This window comes from Cyrtonyx montezumae, unplaced genomic scaffold (assembly GCF_038088225.1).
Source record: "Cyrtonyx montezumae isolate F1298 unplaced genomic scaffold, pur_monq_1.0 scaffold_20, whole genome shotgun sequence".
NCBI classification, from domain to species: Eukaryota; Metazoa; Chordata; class Aves; order Galliformes; family Odontophoridae; genus Cyrtonyx; species Cyrtonyx montezumae.
Window position 1 is genome coordinate 8,547,230 of NW_027071937.1, and position 21,050 is coordinate 8,568,279.

At 49.7% G+C, this 21,050-nt stretch overlaps 2 protein-coding genes across 2 annotated transcripts; both read right to left on the bottom strand.

Moving 5' to 3' along the window:
• Positions 1-905: 905 nt before the first annotated feature.
• Positions 906-9,495, bottom strand: DPH7 (diphthamide biosynthesis 7). The gene is made up of 9 exons (XM_065737662.1): positions 9,334-9,495; positions 9,012-9,148; positions 8,086-8,173; positions 7,249-7,343; positions 5,739-5,905; positions 5,198-5,270; positions 4,395-4,460; positions 4,026-4,198; positions 906-2,846 (listed from the first exon to the last, which is right to left on the bottom strand). The coding sequence occupies exons 1-9, from the start codon at positions 9,469-9,471 to the stop codon at positions 2,233-2,235; spliced, it is 1,551 nt and encodes a 516-aa protein (XP_065593734.1). The 5' UTR covers positions 9,472-9,495; the 3' UTR covers positions 906-2,232.
• Positions 9,496-12,939: 3,444 nt separating this feature from the next.
• ZMYND19 (zinc finger MYND-type containing 19) lies at positions 12,940-19,905 on the bottom strand. Its single transcript, XM_065737663.1, has 6 exons — positions 19,772-19,905; positions 19,601-19,660; positions 18,842-18,948; positions 15,627-15,767; positions 14,680-14,860; positions 12,940-13,620 (listed from the first exon to the last, which is right to left on the bottom strand). The coding sequence occupies exons 1-6, from the start codon at positions 19,820-19,822 to the stop codon at positions 13,477-13,479; spliced, it is 684 nt and encodes a 227-aa protein (XP_065593735.1). The 5' UTR covers positions 19,823-19,905; the 3' UTR covers positions 12,940-13,476.
• Positions 19,906-21,050: the final 1,145 nt, after the last annotated feature.

The following is a 21,050-nucleotide window of genomic DNA, read 5'->3' on the forward strand; positions in this document are numbered from 1 at the left end:
AAGGGCGAGTGCAGTCAGAAGCAGAACTTGAATTCACCCCTAGCCAGTATGAAGCCTTTGATGAGACAGGCCTCACCATAAACTGAGCATAGATTTGGAGCTTAGATCATATATCACACCTGTGGTCTTTACCAAGGTTTAAAACTAGTCCTTTGAATTCAGTCAAGGTGCAGTTAATAGTTACAGTCAGTGCCTGCTCCTTAGCAGTGCAGCTGCTTCAAATTCCAAGGTAGCTGCTTACATTTGAAATACCTCTTAAATTTATTTTTTACATATTCCTGGAAGAGCAGTGTCCTACTATTCCTCAAATTGAATATGTACCAGCAAAACTTACAGTTGTGTGCAACTGTTTAAATTAGAAATAGCTAAAAACAAAATTAAGTTGTTGGAGGTGACATGTTTACCTCTGACAGACAAGTAGGCCCAGGACCTCTCTGATCAGCTGTGGGGAGGCCAATCACTTTAAGAAACTGGGCTGGTACAGGGCAGGGCTGAAGCTCTTCAGGTGGACTAACTGGGCAAGAGGGAAGCAGGAGGAGTAAGCAATTGACTTCCACAGTGGAAGCAGTAGTGCTTTATCCTAGAATAAGTCACACAACAAAAATCTCTAGAGAAAGGAAAAAATAGCAGTGTAACAAAGCATGTGTCTCTACTGCTCGTAAGTGTAACACAGTGTATCACTGTGCCTTGGAGCAGTAGAGGTTGTAACACAACACAGGCTTTATGTTTAGTGACTTAATAACAATCCAAACAGCACGTGAAGGACCTCTTCTAAAATCAAAACCAAGAAAGATAAATGACTTGTATTGACTTTTATTTTAGAAACATCCAAAAATATGGTGTTTTTTTTAACAAAAGCTCTTGTTCACATTGCTAGTATGAATCTTAAAGTAACAGCACTCGAGTTTGTGGGTTTTTTAATACACGTTGAACTTTGAAAAAGGAGTTTCAAAGCAGTACAATTCTTATCTGCTGCACCTCATTTTAGATGCAGCACTGTTACAGATGCTTGTTGCTGGTGATTCTTTCCCTCCAGGCAACTAATTCTTTAGGATTCTCAAAAACAAACCATGCAAGCTAGTAGTTCCTTACCTACTTTAAGCTGTTTTGTTTTCTTTCTAGGAAGGTAATTAAGAACAGAGAGAAAGTGTTCCAGAAACGGTGTTTTGCCAATATTTCACAGTGAAAAAACAAAAGCTAATGAAGCAGCCATTCCTGGAGGTAGTTAGGGCAATGTTGTTCTAATTTTGGTTTCTGTAACTTACTTATTTTGAACTTAAAAGACGTCAGGAAACATTGCCTCTGTTTTTTGGAGGTTTTCATCTTAAAGCTGTTCACCTTAAAAAAAAACACCTGTAAGATCTTGACTTTGGATCTACATGTAGGTCTCACTATGGAGAACAGAAAACGTGAGCTGGATACCTAGGGGATGTGAGGAAGGGGCAGAGTGGGTTAAGTGTGACACTAAGATACAAGCAGGGCTCACTACACAGTTTCTGCTAAGCCAATGTGTGCTTAGATTGGAGAGCAACAAAGTGAGACTGCATCCAGGTGATGAGTCTGATGTAAAATTAGTGTGCAGGCTCACCAGAATCCTTACAAGAAAGGCCCTGCTCAGAATGAAGCCTCCTATCACTGAACTACTCTCTGTCCTTTCAGTCAGTCTGGATTTTCTTTCTTAGAAAGAATTTCTCTTCACTGAAGATCACAGTAAGCATTGCACTATCAGCATCTGGTCTGTCTTTGAGTGTCTTCTCAAAGTACACAAGCTACATACACATCTAAGCCTCAGCTCACGGGCTTTTTCTGAGAAATTCACAAAAACCTCTGATCTCATACTGTGTTTGTCTACACACAGTAGCACAGACAAGTCTGGTTTGTTTTGGAAGGAGGAAAATAGGCTTAAGAGATCAGTCATACAAATGCGAACCAGCTCTGAGGGGATTCAAATATACTGCACAAACAAGAACCCTCTGAAAGGAAGGCTGTTCTACTTTGAATTAGTACATTAAGGGAAAACTAAACAAATGTGTCTGTGCTTGATCACACTTCTCAAAGCAAAGGCTTTCCTCCATGCTGAAATTAAAACCATCTGGAAATTATTCCATCATTATTGGCTTTTAAAGACTCACAAATCAACGGTGTGAATTGGAAAAAGAAGAAAATGAAGGCGTTAAGCTCAGATGCCAATGTCAGTACAGAAGCTTTTCTACCCCTTTACCTTGGGACTTGTCAGTGCCAACTTTCAGCTGTCCTTTCAGATGGAGATCTAGTACTGGCCCTCTCTGAAGCAGCAGCCAGGTTCATTTCCCACTTCCAGACATGTAGGATATTATCATAAAAAGAGCAAGTTGCTACAATGCTCGTTGCCTTTGGACTGTCAGAAGACCTGACTGAATCACTGCTTCTGTCTAGGCCAATTCCATTGGATCTCTTAAGTCCCAGGTCAGAACTGCTGGCTGACTCAGGACTGTCAGCACCTCGACCCAAACCCGACCCCTCCTTTAAATCAGGTTTCCTACCCTGGTCAGAATCCCCAGACAACTTAGGACCCCCCTCTGCTTTGAACTGCGAGGCTGAGCCTTCAGTGTCCTCATCCAATATTACATCAAAAGTAGCTGTAGGAGACTCATAAATTATCTTCAGGTTTCGGACCTGCAAATTCAGTCTCTCGTCTCCTTCCTCTGACCGTGTCACAGCCTGCTCCGAGGGCTGGCACGCAGCAGCACAGTCCTGTACTGCAGCCAGGGAATCCCTGGGACACAGCCGTGACCAGTCAGCCCCATAGGCCAAAGAATTGTGCAAGACATAGGATGACAGGATGACACATTCCTCCGTGTTTTCCGCTTTAAAAAACAAATAAATAATGTCATGAGCAGAAAGCAAGTTGTGACACAGTTTGTTGCAGACTGCTTACAAACCATTTCAGTATTGACCAAGCCATACCAGAAGAGTTGTCCTATCCCACAGTACTGGTTAACGCCTGCTTTACAATAGAGTTAAGGAGGAACAAAATACCCTGGCTCTTCTGACACATCTTCAGCCACCTCCCACTAGCTTTGATTTTCCCCAGTTCAGTGAGCAGACAGAAAAGGAATTAATGTGCATGAGGTTTAAGAGCTTCATTATTCAAAATGCATAAATAGGCTCAAGGCAGATCAGACAGTGATCTCAAATGAGCCAGAAATACAACTGCTAAGATTGCTAGACCAGGTTCTGGTTATTAATAAATTGCAGATGTGCCCTTCCCACGAGCTTTCAGCATTTCACTTGGATATTAAATGCTCACCAAGTTCCTCCCTTCCCCATACAGAAGAAATGACATCCTCATTTCACAAACTGCAGACCTGCCCAAGGTCTGGATAAATTCAGCAACACAACCATTTTATGCATCCTATATTTGTAATGTAAAAGCAAACAGCTTTTTAAACATGTAAATACCTTCTGATTCACGTGGAGGGCTTGTTCATGCTATTCTAGATTAACCAGACTGCACAGCACTTCCTTTCTGAGGCAATAACCCATTCATACACTGTGTTCAGTTCTGGACTCCCCAGAATGAGAGAGACATGGCAGTACTGGAGAGCTACTGCAGAGGGCTACAAAGATGAAGGAGGAACTGGAGTATCTCTTATAAGCAACAGCTGAAAGAGCTGCTCCTGTTTAGCCTGGAGAAGAGTGAGGGGGGATCTTATGAATGTGTACAAATATCTTAAGGAGGGGAGTCAAGGGATGGGGACAGACTTTTCTCCTTCTCTGGGGCTATTCAAAACCTGCCTAGATGTGGTCCTGTGCAACGTGCTCGTGTCCCTGCTCAAAAAGGGGAACGATGGCACCTTGGCACAAGCTATCACGCCAGTGGTGAGGATAGGTCTGGGAAATCTGGAAGAGTTCATTTAAGCTGAAATAAATGTCTAAGGCTATAAACAATATCTGAATCTTTCTAGAGCTTCCCATTAACCTTGAGGTAAGAAACAAGAACAGCAGGGTAGTGTGAGAGCACCCCTGTTCCACAGAACACTCACCCATGCTTCCGCGGCAGTCAAGGATCTTGAATCCGCTCTGCATGCAGGCTGCTAACAGCACAAAATCACAGCTTGGGTGCCACTTCAACCTCCAGACTCCTCCTTCAACGTGGGTGTCTGCCAGCGGCTGCTTCATGTTCCTGGTGTCCCACAACAGCACGTGCTCATCATAGCTGGAGATGTATCACAAATCAACATACTGACAAGCAGCAAAGCTGATCTAAGCAGCAAGTTCAGAAGAAAATGAGGAAATGCCACATACCCTTCCCACAATGAACTCACAGAGACCACACCTTGAGAAACAATAGCACATTTAAGGCAACAGAGGAGGATAACCACATCAGTGAAGGGCAGCTATAAGAGATTTACCTGCCAGTAGCCAGAAGGTTCTCTCGGTGGGGACTGCACTGAATGCTGCATACACCCATTGAATGTCTGCAGAAGAGCAATATACAGCAGAGACTGTGATACATAATTTAAGAATGGGTTCTTCCTTGAATTTCAAGCACTTGGGGTGCATATTGCTGCATCAAGGTGTTTCAGGAAAGCAGAGTACGGTGAACTCAAATTTCAGCCCATACTGAATTCCAGCCACACAATCCAACTGCCTTCCTAGAGAAAAACTTCTTATCATACACTTCCTTGACATGAACAGTTTCCAGTAATATTTATACCATAAACTGCTGTTCAGAGCCCTTAAGAATTTCAGCAAAACAACTCCATTCACAGAAAACTTTATTCTCAACATTAATATTTCCACTGCAGTAACGATCACGAGTGCTTTAAGGCTACGTATCAAATTCCACTGGAAAGCTGTACATACTGCCTTTATCATATTCTACCACATACCTTATGCCACCATAAAAAATAGAAAAAAAGTATTACTTGAAATGAGTGGAAAATGAAACATTTTCTAAAAATCCTCCACAATAATACACCCACATTTCACACACAGGAAAGTCCCCTCAGAAGAGTGAGCAGCTGCTGTTTGCTGTGGACATGGAGAAGACAGTTTCAACCTGAAGCTATCCTGATGAAAAACCTGATGAAAAGAGGTTCTCTCTCTCTCCATTTCCCAAATGAGGCAGAAACAGGACTCCACTCATGGCTCAGCAGCAGCTTGGGAAGGGACACAATAGCTGGTGCTCCAGCTGCTGCCACCACGTGCTTACCTCCTGCTGGTGAAGACTGGAGTCTCCGGACTGCATCTGGTGTCCCAGCCTTTCAGCAGGCTGTCATCTCCTCCTGCACAAAGACAAAAAGTCCTGAACGCCCCTCAAAAGACCACTGTGAGGCACTGAAGCAGAGCTACTGCTTTTCAGGATATCAGAGCCTTTGACAGACATATCAAACCTCATCTGAGGCTCACAGTACTTCTCACCATATAAGACACACATAATAACACTGCCCCAGTTTGCTCACTGAAAAAATATATATATCTTCTAGAGCTCGGCTCTTTTTGCTTCTATCTGCATCTCTTGCTCTTCCCAAGATATCAACTTTTTGCCAAGAGCCAAAGCACAGTTTAAAAGAAATGGTTTCTCCTAATTAAGCCCAATCACTTCAACTAGCAGAGACCCCCAGCTCTTACAGGAAGAGCGATAGGAAGCAGTGTACCCAACCCCAGAAAGCAAAAATCCCAAGGAACACACATCCTCTAAACAAAGTGACCCATCCCCAACACCCCCAAATTAGCTCCCAGTACTTACACACCTGAATACACAATATCAGTGTTCCAGTAATTAAAAGCAGCAATCCAGGCCTCAAATTTGTGAGCCTCCCACTGGTTCAGGACGTGCACAGAAGGTGCAGATTCATCTATGGAGAACAGATTCAGCTTCCCCTCTGAATCACTGCTGATCACTCTCAAAGGACATCCGCTACAGTGGAACACAGAGAAAACATTAGAAATTTCTGAAACTGATGTCCTAAGTATGATGTCCTGAGTACAAATCAGCTGCCAAACTACAGATGGATAACATATATATTTGATTCAAGTAAGCATTAAGAGAAACTGACACTACAGTGAAGAAATGCATGCATTTATACAATTGTTTTCAGCTTTGCATCTTAAAATCATCCCCACTAGTGATGCCCATTCCCTGATCTCACAGAGGGAGCAATCTGCTCACATTTAATTAACTGAAACAAAAACAGCCTTGGTCTTTCTTTCCCCTCAGTGCTTAACTTGGCTTCTCATGGGCTTGATATTAATTCCCTGACATGTGCTAGTTACCCTTCCAACTGGCTACCTGCAACTGTAGGTACTGATTTTGGTCTCAGGGCCTCTTTCTGGTTCTACATCACACCATACCAAATCTCCCAGATTACCACTCAACAGATACCTGGTCACCCACAGCCCGGTACTGCTGGATATACTGAGATAAGAAGGCTGCACATTCAACCTCTAGAAGGGATTCTTTGTCTCTGAACAGAGAATAGTTCAACCTTTCATCATGGCAACCATCATTTTTACCTTGAAGGGCAGAAACTAGAGGGAATGCAGAGAAGAAAGTAGTACTAGAAGCTCTGCTTATTCATTAAGCAACAGAAAACGTGCACAGAAATAGCTTTAATTAGCAAAAGCACTTGAATACCTGCCCTGCAACATGACGCACAGTACTGCCTGAGCCCTTCCAGTTTCCAGTCTCACACTGAAGATATCACTCTATTTTACACTTAACTTACAGAAAACCTTCACCTGACCTCTTCCTTGGGACAGCTAATTCATTTTCTGTAATCCAATTATGCCATTCCTGAAATCAAATGTATGAGCCACTTCCAAACCAACTCTGTTTCTCATGAAACTGTTTAAAATGTTCTTACTATCAATTCTTTAACAGACTTTCATACTAAAATTTCAGGTGTTTTGTGAGCAGATGGAAAACCTGAGCTAGATTCAGTGGATCGAGCTGCCTCCCACTGCAGTCTTTCCTTTAAGCAAAGGAAAGAGAAACATTCCTGGTTCACCTTTCACCATTCAACATGGCACAGCCTCAGGTTTGTGGTTGGATCTGCTCTTGCTGCAGTGACCACAGCACTTGTTCCTTAGTTACCCTCACTCTAGAGATAGTAACTTCAGAAAAGACCAAGGGAGCCTGCTGGGATGAAAGAAATCTTAAGCTCCTTCTCAAATAAAGCCACCAGTTTCACCCATCAGAAGCCTCAGCCTGCAAAGTGACAGACAGTGACCTCAGCAGCAGCCTTGGTCTCCCATCCTCACCACTGCTCGCGTCCTGTGGACCAGTCTAAGGACAAGGCCAGGCACTGTGCACCAAGATCGACCCTGAAGCACGGCTCCAACATGCAGCTGTTCTTCTACTGGAAAGAAAAGAAATGGGTCAAGGGAAAGGCAGCAGGTAGATAATGTGTACTGCTTACATCTATGCCAGGTGTTTTCCAGAAGCAGACAAGCACATTAGAGACCCACACCAAGAAGAGATGAAAAATCCCATAGCAACATAATGTTGCTCAGTACTAGCTGAAGGGCAAACTTTGTGCATACACAGCATTCCCACCACTCTGTTTCCCATCTCCCACCAAACCCTCCATAAAATTTTCTTCCTCTCAGAGAGCAATGAAGTGCAGAATTGAAGATCTGATTGCTGAACTCCCCAATAGTCTGGTTTGGTTTTATCCTTTTCACCCTGGAAATGGCTCTCCTGAACAGACTTTTCTCACCAATTGACAGAAACCCCTCCCCACAACTCTTCCCTACTTTTAACATCTTTTCACCTTCTGCTTTGTTTACCAGTAACTCCATACTTATTCTCAAGTGACAGTGCACAAAGCTTGCTGCTCCCCCATGTCTTTCACCTCCCATGCCCTGCAGGTACACAGAGCCCAGCCAGTCTTTCTGGTGCCATGAACAAGTTTATGGAATTCATGAGAAACATTATCACAAGACCAAACAAGTGTTAAAAAAAATACAGCTAAGTACACTGAGAAAGCCATGAAAACATACTCCTTCCCTGCAGAGTCCCTGAGCACTGCAAATAAAGCAAGAACATAAAAGTGTGTTAAAACAGCTTCAACATCAGCAGGCGTTACAGCCACCCACCTCACTCCCAGTCAGGTGGCAGAACTCCACAGCACCTGTTGAGTTTGCAATGCCAACCATGGGATGTTCTGCAACTGGAACATGGCACCTAAAAGATCCAGCAGTTAAAAAAAAGTCTTGAATGTATACCTCTCTTCAGGAGAAAAGCAATAGTTTTTATTCTAGGGTGCAGAAGGAAAGGGCACGTGATTAAAAACACCTCATGAAGAAAATCTAAGGGTTTCCTAGCTGCCACAAACCTGCAACAAGGGGAAAATATTATACATTGTAAAAATCTATGACATATTAGGATATAAATATAAGAGATGAAACACCTTCCTATGAGGACAGGCTGAGACCTGGGCTGTGCAGCACAGAGAAGAGAGGAACGTGGGGAGAGCTGAGAGCAGCCTGTCTGTATCTAAATGAGCTGCGAGAAGGAAGGGGACAGACTGTTCAGCCGGGGCTGCTGTCAGAGGACAAGGGAAAATGGTTTCCAGCTACAGCAGGGGACATTTAGTCTGAATTCTTTCGTACAAGAGGAAGCTTTTTTTTTTACAAGGACAATAAGACATTGTCACAGGTTGCCCTGGGAGGCGGTGATGCCCCATCCCTGCAGACAGCCAAGGTCAGGCTGGACGGGGCCCTGAGCTCTGATGGAGCTGTGGGTGTCCCTGCTCACTGCAGGGAGTGGGACTGCACGACCTTTAAGTGTCCCTTCCAACTCAAACGATTGTATGATAAACAAACGAGGTCTGCAGTCACTGCCCAGCCGCTCATAAGCCCACGGGAGAACACAACGCAGAAACGAGTGCAAACTGCTCACTGGTGGCTATTTCCCTCTGAGAAGGGGTCAATTTAGCTGTGAGCAGCCAGGCTCCCTACCGAGGGCGAAAGGGAGCGGAGGAGCAGCAGAGCCCGGCGAGCCCCCCCCAGCCCAGCGTTACCATTTGATGTCCAGCACAGCAGCGGTGTCGATCCTCTGGATCTCAGTCAGCGGGATGTAGGGCTGCTCCTCGTTGTAGTGGTACAGGTAGAGGCGCCCCGTCCGGTCGCAGGCCTCGTGGCTTCCCCTGCAGTCGGTCTACACCAGAGATCAGGAAGAAAAGCCCACGTTCAGCAGCGCTCCCACCACCGCCCCGCCCAGGGGCAGCGCTCTGCGGGGGGCTCCTCCTGAGGACGAGAGGCACCGCAGCTCCGCCAGAGGACCCCGCGGGACCCCGCAGCACCCGCACCGCGCGGCCCCGACGTGAGGGAAGACGGCCTCACCGCGGCGGGCGGGCGGAGGTGGTAGGTGCCGCAGGCCAGGATGCTGTGCCAGCCCTCCACCGGGCACCACTCCACCGCGTCGGCGCTGAACTCCGTGTCCACCACCTGCAGCGTCCGCGTCCGGCACGGGGCCGCCATCTCAGGCCGCGCTCACACGGCGGCCCCGCGCTGCCCGCCGCGCCGGGGCGGGACGGGGCGGGGAGAGGCGGCGGCCGCGACTGCTTCCTGTCGGCGGGCGGGGCGGGGAGGCCGGGCCTCGGGAGCGAGCGGGGAGCGCGTCCCGGAGCCGCGTGGCCGAGAGGAGCGGTGCCCGCGGCCGAGCTCCGAGCGGCGCTCCGTCGGTGCCCCGCGGCCGTCCGGGCCGCGCCCGCCCCGCAGCGCCGGTGGAGGTTCCGCCGTAGGTGCCGGATCCCGCCCGCCCACCTCACAGACCCCTCTCGGTTCGTCCCTCGGCCCCATCGCTGTTCTTATCACCGGGTGCTGCTGCCTTCCCCATTCGCTACTAATTCACTGTTATGCATTAACTTTTCGGACTTACAGCTGTTGCACCCCCCTTTAATTCCTCCCCCGCCCAGCTCTGTGACCTTCCCACTGCCCCGCAGCAGCTTCTCGCTTTTAAGTACTGTGAGCGAAGGTGGTGGTTGGGTACACAGAAGTCCAAGCGCTCCACACCAGCCATGTCCCCTCACCCCCAGCTTGCCTGTGCCACTCCTGCTACACAGGGTGCTTCCCTGCACGAAAGGATTCCTCCCCAGCATTCAGCCCTTGGTGCTGCATGTAGCATCCCCGCATTTGCTTGGAGGAGGTATTGCACATCCCTGGCTGCGCTTTGCCACATCCACTCCACAACTCATTTCAGGAGCAGTTTTCACACAGCAGTTGCACATCCCGGCTGCTGGCTCTGCTCATCCCTCCGCCAGTTCCCTCGGGGCTGCAGCTGGGACCATCTGGGCCTGGCACATCACTTCTGCTGCTCGGTTCTGAACTTCCATCTCTCCTAAAAGCACTTGGGTTTTGAACAGATTCTCTGCCGAGCTGTCCACGTGGAAGCACTCCTGTGTGAACTCCCCCAGCTCTCGCAGTGAACACGTGTGTAAACAACTCACTCGGTTCTGTCTGCTGGGACCTTATCTCCAGGTCAGATCTTCCCTTCACTGCACATCGACTCTGGCAGTCTCCCTGCTCCTGATGGGCTTTAAAATCGCTGTGCAAGTTCTATGATTTATGCATTCCTCAGATTCTGTTTTCCTTTGTATTACTCTCCTACACACATACAAATTTAACACGCCAAATTCTATTCTTTCCTTCTGCTTTTGGACACAGGACTGGTTTATAAAGGATTTCTTCATGCTGTAGGAGCATCCTACAGTGCTGCTTAATAACACCAGGCTCCTCTTGTCCCCTTCTCAAGCCTGTTGCTGGCAAGCAATAGATGTTGTAAGACAGTTGCTCCCAGCCCCAGTGCAGTGTCCCACACAGGTTCCACACCCCAACAAAGCACTTGGGGCTCTGAGCTGCCCCGTTTGCCTTCACTGCTTTCATTTGGAAACCACCATCATGGAGCAGAATCCCACATGCATGTTAAAGGCTGAAATATCAGCTGAACACTGTGCCCTGCAGTACATTATTCCAGACTTTGTGTTCCTTAAGCCAGCCACAGTTTTTATCTGAATTTTCCTTCATATCCACCGCTTGAATATGAAGGAAAATACCTTGGGGGAAATAGTATTCCACGGTGTGCTGACATGCGCACATGCCACAGGAGCCTGCAGAGGTGGATTTGCCTCTTCACAGCTGTGAGAAAAGCCTCTCTCCAGGCTCTCACAGGGTTCCATGGGGTGCTCCCAGAACTGGAAACCACCAGAAGCATTCACCTATTCCCAGGACCTGAGCAGTCCTGGGTACCCCACAGGCTGCATGGGACACTGCATATGTTCAGCAGGGAACAACCATGCAGCAGCTACACATCCAATGGCACTGGCTGCCTTAAGGCAGCAGGACTGCATGGGCCTGGGCCACTGCCTTCTGCTCCCAAAATATACCATCAGATCCCTCAGCAACCCGGCAGGCCTCGCTGCTGAGGCACTGGGATCCTTGTAGCCTCTACTCTCCTCTGGCACATGGGGTTTGGAGTCAACTGCTGCATGCTCAGGTTAGTAGCTGTTAGTTGACTTCTAACAGACCTCCTAACCCAGCAGTCACCTTTCCCACCCCATTCACCACCCCAGGTACCCACCCATCCTTTTTTTTTTTTTGTCCTCTTCACCTTTCCTTTATCTGCTGCTCAGGATATCTGCCCTTTGCCTCCTCCTCATCAGCACTTCATTCGCAGTTCGTCTTTTGTTTCTCCATTACAAATAGTAACTGTGATCACTTCCCCTGTTCAGTGCTGCAAAAGCACTTAAATGCTCCAAGACTGCACTGCACTTTGCTGATCTCCATTAGCAGTACAATGGAGAAGTGGCATGACCACCACTGGCCCTTGAGAAAGGCAAGACAGTGTTTGTGCCCTTTTCAGATTATTACTTTGGGTTAAAAAAAAATATATAAATTCCTTATTTTCCATTTTATATTAAAAAAAACTTACAGTTCGTTTAAAACAATTGTTTCCTTAAAAAATAAGGAAAGCTTGATGAAGTCCTGCTCAATCTCCCTGTAGCTAAGGGTATTTTAGGCTGCCTGAACAGAACAGCTGAGGTACAGCCATGAACAGAAGTGCACCTTCACAGTGTGCCCACCAAGAGAGCTTCCCACACAAAGCTTTACAAGCTGTTGTGCACTACAACACTTGAAGAGCAAAATCCCACCCAAGTCGCAATGATTAAGAACTTCCTGAGCAGATATTAGAAATATAATATAATATTGGAAGTCCACAGCAGGCTGTTGTCTGACAGGTTGAATACAAGCAAGACCAACATTGCAACACGAAGTGAATCCCGATTGAAAAATAAATTTTGACAGTTTTCACATAAAAAAAAAATAATAATCTATTTCAGTAAGCATTCAGAGAAAGGCTCTGCTTTCAGGATTCAACAACTCACGTTCCTCTAGCTGCGAAGCAACACTGACACCTGGTACTAAATCATTTAGTTCTTCAGCAAACTCAGCGATACACCTTTAAGGCAGAAGTGAGAAAGAAGAAAACTTTTCAAGTTACACATGAGAAAACATCCAAGAAAAGAACAGGCATGTATGCTGCACTAAAAAGTGATTCTTGGCTTGACGCTTTCTCTTTAAATGAAGAACTCAACTCACCAAATATTAGGTCATTTGGATCCATCTGCACACCACAGTGTCTGCTGTGCTCCTGGGGAAGCCACCAGGGCACCGCACCCCCGTGTGGCTGAGTACCTGCACTTCCCTCCAGCTCCTTCTGCACAAGGGCTCTGTGACAGCCGGTTCAGCTTCCCGAAAGCACTGCCCATGTAAGGCACAGCCTCCAGCAGACCGCTCTGGAGGGAGCAGCACTGCAGCCACTCGCTGCCATCCGTGTGGTCCCACGCTGTGCCCCAGCTCCTAACGAGAACGAGCTTCCAACACCCAAGTGTGACCGTGCTCTGAAAGCAGCTGGAAGGGAACAGCAGAAAACTAGAGAGCAGACAACGATTCATTCCAACCTTTACTGTGTTTGCCTTTTTTTTGTTTTGTTTTCTTAAATATAACTTCCATGCAGAGTTCTCCAGAGCAAGTGCTGATGTCAGAGCCTCCTGGCCCTGCCACAGCCACAGACACTTCTAGCCACATGGGAGGAAAAGCTTTTGCTACATGACTTTTTTTTTTTTAAACTTTGAGGCCAACAATGTGTTTTCATCTGCACATTACAGGTAATGAGTCCTATCAAGAATTTCTAACAAAAACTGTACATGAGTTTACAAACATATTAACATATAAATAATGAGAAGCTTCCTGCCTGGAGCCTCCACAGTAGTCTTTTTGCTTGAGAATATAATACTGGAAGGGTAGACCCAATCCCTTTCCACAGCACCAGAGCCGGCTTCGTCCAGTCAGCTGTTCTGCTCAAGCATCACAGGGTTTTTCTTCAGTGCCTCTGGCTTCAATAAGCAGTCTGTCATTACTGTGCAAAAGCAAGAGTCCAATGCCTTTGAGAAGGAATCCTGCTGCTGAGAGGCCTGTGCCGCCCGGTCACCGCTCGGGTCCGAGCTCCTGCTGGAAGCTCCGCTTCTTCTCCCGGCAGTGCTTCTTGTGCGCAGGCCAGTCCTTCTGCTGGCACTGCGACCCGCAGTACCTGGCCACCTGGCAGCGGCCACAGATGTTGAACTCACGTAACTAGGAGAAAGAAGGCAGCGTTAGTGAGACTGCTCAGCACCACGGCACCGCGGCCTTGCCCTGGGCGCACAGTGCTCCTGCCCCGAGGAACGTCCCAGCACCGCCAGAGCATCAGAACGACGCGCAGCGATAGCGTTTGTTTGACTTTGCAATTGTTCCCGCAGGGCTCAGACTGAATTCCAGCAGCTTCACACACTGAGGCTGTTGTGCAAACATCTTTGATAGAGACACGGCCAGCAGGGCTGCACACACTGCCACTGCTGGACACACTTATCCAGGAAGCTCTCAGCTGCAGACCCTACCAGGAGGTAAAGCTGGAAAGCTTTTCCAGCAAGACAAATTTTAAACTTGTTTACTGCCTCAAAAATAAAAATAAACAAGAGCACTGAATGTTTGTGGCCTACTCAGTGCTTTTATCACAAAAGCAAAGCCCTTATTCCTAGATAAGGACATGGGTCTGATGCAGACGCAGCCTCCAGATGTCCCTTTCTCTACCAGCCTTGATCTAGACTACAGTGCCTCACTTCCCCTGCCCGCAGCAAAGAGCTCCAACTAGCTTTCCTCCAGTTCAGTGCTGAATGAGCACTGTGCAAGTCCACTCCCTTCACAGGAAAGGTCAAGCATGTAATTTTTTCACTTCACTACTGTTCAAAGGCTTAAAATGCTTTCTCCATAACTGATAAAGAAACCTCATAGAGCTCCTTCAAATTCTGGGTCACAAGAGACCTGGAATGCTTCCACCTGTCTTTCTGTGCATGTTGCAGCAATAACTCTGCTCCCAGCAATCTTCTAGGTCATTTCTCGTTCCAATTCATCACGGTGTTCTCTCAAACTGACAATTACATCCTTCCTCTATGAAGCCCTGATAAACACTTGTGAAAAAGTCTTAAGAGCTTGAATCACATCAGAAAAAAAAATCCATGATGAAGAAAACCTGAGTTAAAGAGAATTTCTGCCTTTAGCAACTGAATGAAGCCTGCAAAATGTGCTTTAAGAACAAGTCCCCCCCCAGTGCAGCCCAAGTCATCATACGTTTACTTCCAGCTCTTTCAAACACACCTGCTTTTCAATCATTGTGCATGGGGGGTAGTGACATTCATAGTATGTGCATGAGTTCTCCTCCTCCTCCACAACATCCCCGTTAGCGTTGTAGTATCGTGTTACATTCAGTACAGGAAACTGCTCTTCTATAGGGTCTGTAGGGAGCTGTTGGATTGCCAGCCAATACAGACTTTGTTCCCTTTAAAAAAGCAAGCATGCATTCAGTCCATAAATGCAAAATAAACATACAGAGAAATTAATTCCAAATTCATTACCAAAGCAGGTAACGTTACCATTGCACTGAATCCACTACGCCTCAGACTACACAGATTTCTCACATTTAGAGTCCTTTTAGGGTTACTTCAGTGTAAATGCAGATTTAAGCCAAAAATGAACATTCCTTGGCCCCCTCATCACAGGTGAAACAAGCCCAACCTGATGTCAGGATCCGATGCACTGAGTAACATCAGCACAATGTGGTATGTAGGAAGATCCCACAACCTGCAGTGAACACCCATGGAAGCTGTTCCCAGGAAGTCATTTTTAACCTAAATACACAATTTCAGATGTAAGCACTTTGCAGCTGCTGGCTTTTGCAGGCTGTGTTAGAACTTCGGTGCCTGAGGACGAGAGCTGCAAGCCTGCAAGGGCTGCAGACTGAACTCAGTGTGCCCAAATGCCACCATTCAAGCAGAAGGGAACGCAGGTTTACTGCTTTACTGTGGTGACATCTGGCAGAGAGGACTTCTACATACTGCCACGGAGTGAGATCGTCCCTCCATTGCATGGTCAGCACTAACTCTGATCTTTCTCAGATGAGAAATCTGCAACAGCAATACATAAGCAGCTCAAGGTCAAATAAAGAGGCTCAGCCAAGATGGACACCACCGGACAGAAGAGGTGAAACAACTTAAGATGTTTACCAGGATTTTTTGATGGCACCTCCCTGGCAAATACTGACGCACCTTTGTTTACTGGAGAGATCTTCAGCTTTGGGTTTCCAGCCCCACGGGACGAGGCGCAGATTGTCGAGGCGGTTGTCCACCGTCACTGAGTTCAGATGCACCACCTGAAATCCCGGAGCGATCCCTCCGCGGTGTCTCTCCCTGCAGGAAACAAAACCAGCCTGAAGCTCAGCAACGAGCAGTGCTCCACAGCCACAAGGGCTGCACTGACTCCAGAAGACCTTCTAGCCCAGTGCCACTGGTGATGGTAAAACTCAGGTTGCCAACAGGCTGCAGTGAATATTTCAGCTCTATCAGCTCCCAGAAGACAGAAATGTGTTTCAGGAGCTCATTTCCATTATAAATTACTTGACTCAGAAGACAATCATGGTATATTTTAATCGTAAGAATATTACAGAGAAACTTCCAGAAACCACCATTCCAGTTTCAACAACAGAACCCACGTAATTATTTATATTACAGCTTGAAAGCAGCTAATACTGTTTTATTATTTTAACAGAGTTTCTATCAGACACATTTACGTTCAAGTTTGGCACTGGCGTGAGTCAGTTTTTAATTTACTAAGGACGTCCCTTAAGCAACAGGACAGGGCTTCCACCAGCAAACAGGCAAATATTTTTGATTAATTGTGGATAATACGCAGACAGTCTGCAATGTCCCCACAGCTGACTAAGAGACATCTACTGAAACTTGCTCAAAACCAAAGCAGGACAGCTGCATAAACTCATCCTTGATTTAGAGAAAAAAGGAAACCAAAAACCAAAAGTGAGCTATGGAAAGGAATGTGCTGAAAGGCCCTAACAGAGGGAAAGCTGCTTTGGAGTTGTGAATGCTGCAGGAGGGTCCAAGTGAAATGGGGAGCCCTGAAGAGTAGAAGTGAGAACCACAGAGGAACACGGACCCATACAGATGAAGGCAACCATCGATCAGATACCAAGAGGGAAGGAAGGAATTAAGGTTCATTAAATGGAGACCAGGACAAAGTGCCAACAAGGGAGATGGGACTGATATGGACGTGGGATCAGGGAGAAGACAGAAGCACAGACTAAGAGCTAACTGGGGAAGAGGGAGACTGAACAAGAAAGTTTTGAAACAGACAATGAGAGTTTAAGAAAGGCCAAAGTTGAGAACAAAAGGATTCCAAGAAACTGCTGGGGCAACAAAAAGCCACATCCTATCCCACTCCTACAAAGCTTCCATCTGCACCCATACAACCTGTAAGCTCTGCTGCAGCTGTATCCCGTAACACCCAGGGACACATCCTGGTGCAGGATACCAGGGAGCCACTTGAGCCAAAGGCTCAGGAATCCCCTCCTGAAGGAGCACTGCAGAAGTGTGGTTACATTTCAGGCCGTGGCCCCCATGAGGAGGTTGCTGCACAGGTCAGCAGGAGGACTTTAGAGGGGAGAGTGGGAAAAGATTCCTATCACCACTGCAGCATTGACAGCCAAAAGCTCTCAGACTTGAGGGCATCACTGCATGAATGATTCCTGCTTAACTCAACTGAAAAAATACCCATCAGCCTTATTGCAGAAGCACCCAACACTGTATCCTAAACCAGGAGCACAGCACTGGGTTTGTTCCTTCATTCGGAGAAGGGGAAGAAGGAGACGCACAGGAAGGGAGGAAGGAAACATTTCCACTCCTCTACACGCAGTAACTCAAGCTCTCTGCTTTTCCTTCACACAGGAAACACTGCTGTGGTGGGTGCTGCCATCCACTGCCCTGGGAGGGCCCCTGCAGCCCTCCCTGCTGCCCCAGCTCATGGGGGGAAGGACCTTCAGCTCAACACACTGCAGGTTTGTTTTCAGAACAGACACAGCACAAGGAAAGAACAGTGTGCCTCTGCTGATAGGAGGGCCAGCACCACGCAGCACCTGAGCCAAGAGGCTTCCCTGAGACACAAGGAGACTCAGACAGCAAGCTGCACCAAGCTGCCTCCTGGTAGCATGTAATTAAAGACCACAGCTAAACACACGCCCTCAGAGGGATCAAACTGACTTTGCAGCACAGTCGAAACGCTTGGTGCTTCCCAAAGAACCTAACTGCATCTCCAGACCTGCAGATCTGCCTGCACAGTTCACAGCCCACCCCCCAAAATCCCCATTGCACAGAACCTCGGGGCTTTGACACCAGCGTATGGTGAAGTCACACGACTTGAGTTACCCAACCGAATACGTTACCATTATTTCCTAACAGAAGTCCAACTAATGAGAGGCAGTGACTGAGCATCATACTGAGCCTCCAGCCAGGCTCACACTGTGCACACTGCAGCCATGCTGGCACTGCAGGTCCCACCGAGAGGTGCACAGTGAGCAGGGGCTGACAGCCCAACTCACACCGTGCAGCGCAGCCAACTTCTGACTCACTTCCAATGTTGTGTACAGTGAGATTAAACAATAACAGAGGCAGGTTAAAATCCATATTTAATGAGCAGATTGGAAATAATAGTAATAGTGCCTGACTCCTTCCTCCCATCCAGGGACTGAGCTGGGGGGAGAACAAGTAACCTCCAGCAACGAAGAAATCACCTGGGCACCAGGACTTCTTGTTACAGTTTATGGGACCAAAACAGAAAGCATGCTTCATTTCTTAAAAAAGGTTTTCAAAAATAACAGCTCTCTTCAACAGATCCCATCTTTCTTACAAACCCATGAAAAACACATTTAGAAAGTGCCTCGGACCATCAGTTTCTGGCAACCGTGCACACTGGGCTGAGTCCTAACAGCAGCTACAGAGCACTTCAGGCAGTGCTCCCTGCCACGTGGGGGGCAGACACAGCAGTACAGGAAACACCAGCAGCACCCTTCAGGGAGTGCTCCAGAAAGCCAAGCAAAGTCCCTGAAGTTTCAGACTATCAGATGTTCAATCCACGCTCTGCCACTTCTCACTTACCTGCTTATCACAGGACAGGGGCAGCCCCAAAAGCACATCTTCAGCTGTTAATTTAACTCAGCCAGTCACCCACCTGCCCCCAAGCAAAGTTTCACTCACATTTCTCAGATTTAAGCAACGTAATACTCACCTGTAACTACTATCCCTGACATTAACATTACTGGAGCTATTTCAAGGCACAGTGTAAAACAGACCCAGGCCTGGACCTGACAGCACTGCAGTTCTGGGCTCTGGCTGAGGCTGGGAGCCCCCGAGTGACCCCAGATGCTGTGGGCAGGGGCAGCAGCAGCCACACATCCCGGGCCCCACGTGATACCCACCAGAGCAGCTCGTGCAGCAGGCGGCCGGATCCCCTTCCACGGTTTTTGTCAAATGCGTAAGCAAATATTTTAGCACCATTTCCATCAGCATCTACCTCCATGCGAGCCTAGAGAGAAGAGGAAGATTGTGAGAACAACCAGTGCTGAGCAGCAGAGTGTGAGCTCCGCTGGGACAGCGGCAGGAACAGGCAGCACTTCCCACGTGTCTGTGGGTTGCTGAATCGCCGCAGAGTTATGGCTGTTTCAGATGTCCAGCAACACCTTACCCCTTCTGCTGCAGGATCCTGGGATAGTTAGGCCAGGAGGGACCCCAACCCCCGTCCCAGCTCCACTCCTGCCGTGTGCTGGCTGCCCAGAGCCCATCCACGGCCTCCAACACCTCCAAGGATGGGCACCCGCAGCTCTGGGCAGCTCCCACCCACCCTGGATCCCCCTCAGCCTGCCCGCACAGCGGAGGTGCTGAGTCCCCGGTGCCTTCCCCCCGCCCCGTGCCCGGGAGCGCTCCCCCAGACCCGGCGGTGCGGGCGGGGACAGCGCACCTCGGGCGTGACTTCGCTCGGGGGACGTTTCCACAGCCACGTGCGGAGGGAGCACCTCTCAACTTTCCCCGCTCCGGCAGAGGGAGCGCGGCTCCCGATCGGCGGCGCGGGGCTCCCGAGGACGGACCCCCACTCTGCGGGGCGGGGCGCGGGGCCGCGGGGGGATGGGGAGGGAGCGGTTCCCGAGGGGTCGGTGCCGGGGGCCCCGCGCGGCGCTCACCTCGAAGGAGAAGCTCTCCACCAGCGGGATGTCCTGCTCGTCGATCAGCGTGTACTTGGTCTGCAACACAGCACCGCGCTCAGCCGCCGCCCCGCGCTCCTCCCGCACCGCGCGGCCGAGCCCGGCCCCGCGGCCGCGCCCCTCCCCCCCCTCCTCTCCCTCCGCCCGCACCTTGCCGGCCACGCGGCCGAGCCGCACGATGCCCAACTTGAAGTCCGTCATGGCCGGGCCGGGCCGGGCCCGCGCTCAGCCCCTCGGAGCCCGCGAGCGGGAGCCGCTGCCACGCGCCGCCGCCTCGCGCACACCCGGGGAGGGGGCGGGGCGCCGCACCACCTCCCCCCGCCGCCCGCCGCCCAATGGCGGCCCGCGCCCTCGCCGCGTCGCTCTTACTACGCCGCCGGCGTGGCCAATGGGAGGGCGGCGCGGCGCGGGGTCACGTGGGAAAGGAGGGCGGGAGGAAGGCGGGAGGAAGGCGGGAGGAAGGCGGGAGGAAGGCGGGAGGGGGCGCGCGCGGGTGCGCGCGGGTGCGGGTTCGGGCGCGGGGGACGGAGGCGCGGGCGGTGACGTCACATTCGCGGGAAGCTTTGTGCCGCGCGCACTGGCGGGCGCGGGAGGGTAGAGGCGGCGCTGAGGAGCGTCCCCGGGGCCGTCGCGTTACGCGTATAACCGTAACTAAACGGTGACTTCGTGGCGGCGGGGGTCCGGTCCTACGGGAACCGGAGCGGGCCGGGCCGCGCTGCGGGAGCGGTCTCCGCTGTTCCTCCGTCTCTGGGCCGCGCAGGCGCTCCTGAGGACCTGCCCCGGTGCCACTTCGGCGTCGTTCCGTAGCACCGCGTCCCCGCGCCGTAAGGACCGGCAGCACCGAGGGCTCAGTGCCGGTGCCACGGAGCTCCGCGGGTTCGGCCCCGAAGGCTCCATCCGACCGCAGCAAAACGGAGAACGGCGACGTCCGCGCGGCCGCGTCCGGAAAGCGCAGCGCGGCCCGGGGAGGGCTCGGCTCTCGGCAGCGCTGCCCGACCTCTGCCGCGGGGCTGCGGAGCGGGGAGGCCGCGCTGGCACGGCACAAACGGCGATCGGGAGACGGAGCTCCGACGCGGCGCTGATGTCGGTTGTCGCCGCCTTTGTGGGTCCCTGTGCCTCCTTTCTAGGAAGCCCGGGTTGGAAACTACGAACTGTTGGCAGAGCGGTGCCTTGCTGGCAGCACGCGCCCTGAGGCAGCATGGGAAAGGCCATATCCCGACCCCATGAGAACTTCCCTTCAGCCAAAGAAGTACTTTTTTTGCTGTTTTATTTTCCCAAGCGTTTCCTGCACTGCCGAGAGCACGCAGTGTGTGTGTGTGCAATGCACAGTGCTCCCAAGCTCACACCAGCAGACGCTTTAAAGCTCTTCAAGCTAAAATTGCTTCTGAAAGAGGTGCTGCTGTCCTCGACCAGGCTGCCCTCCCGTCCC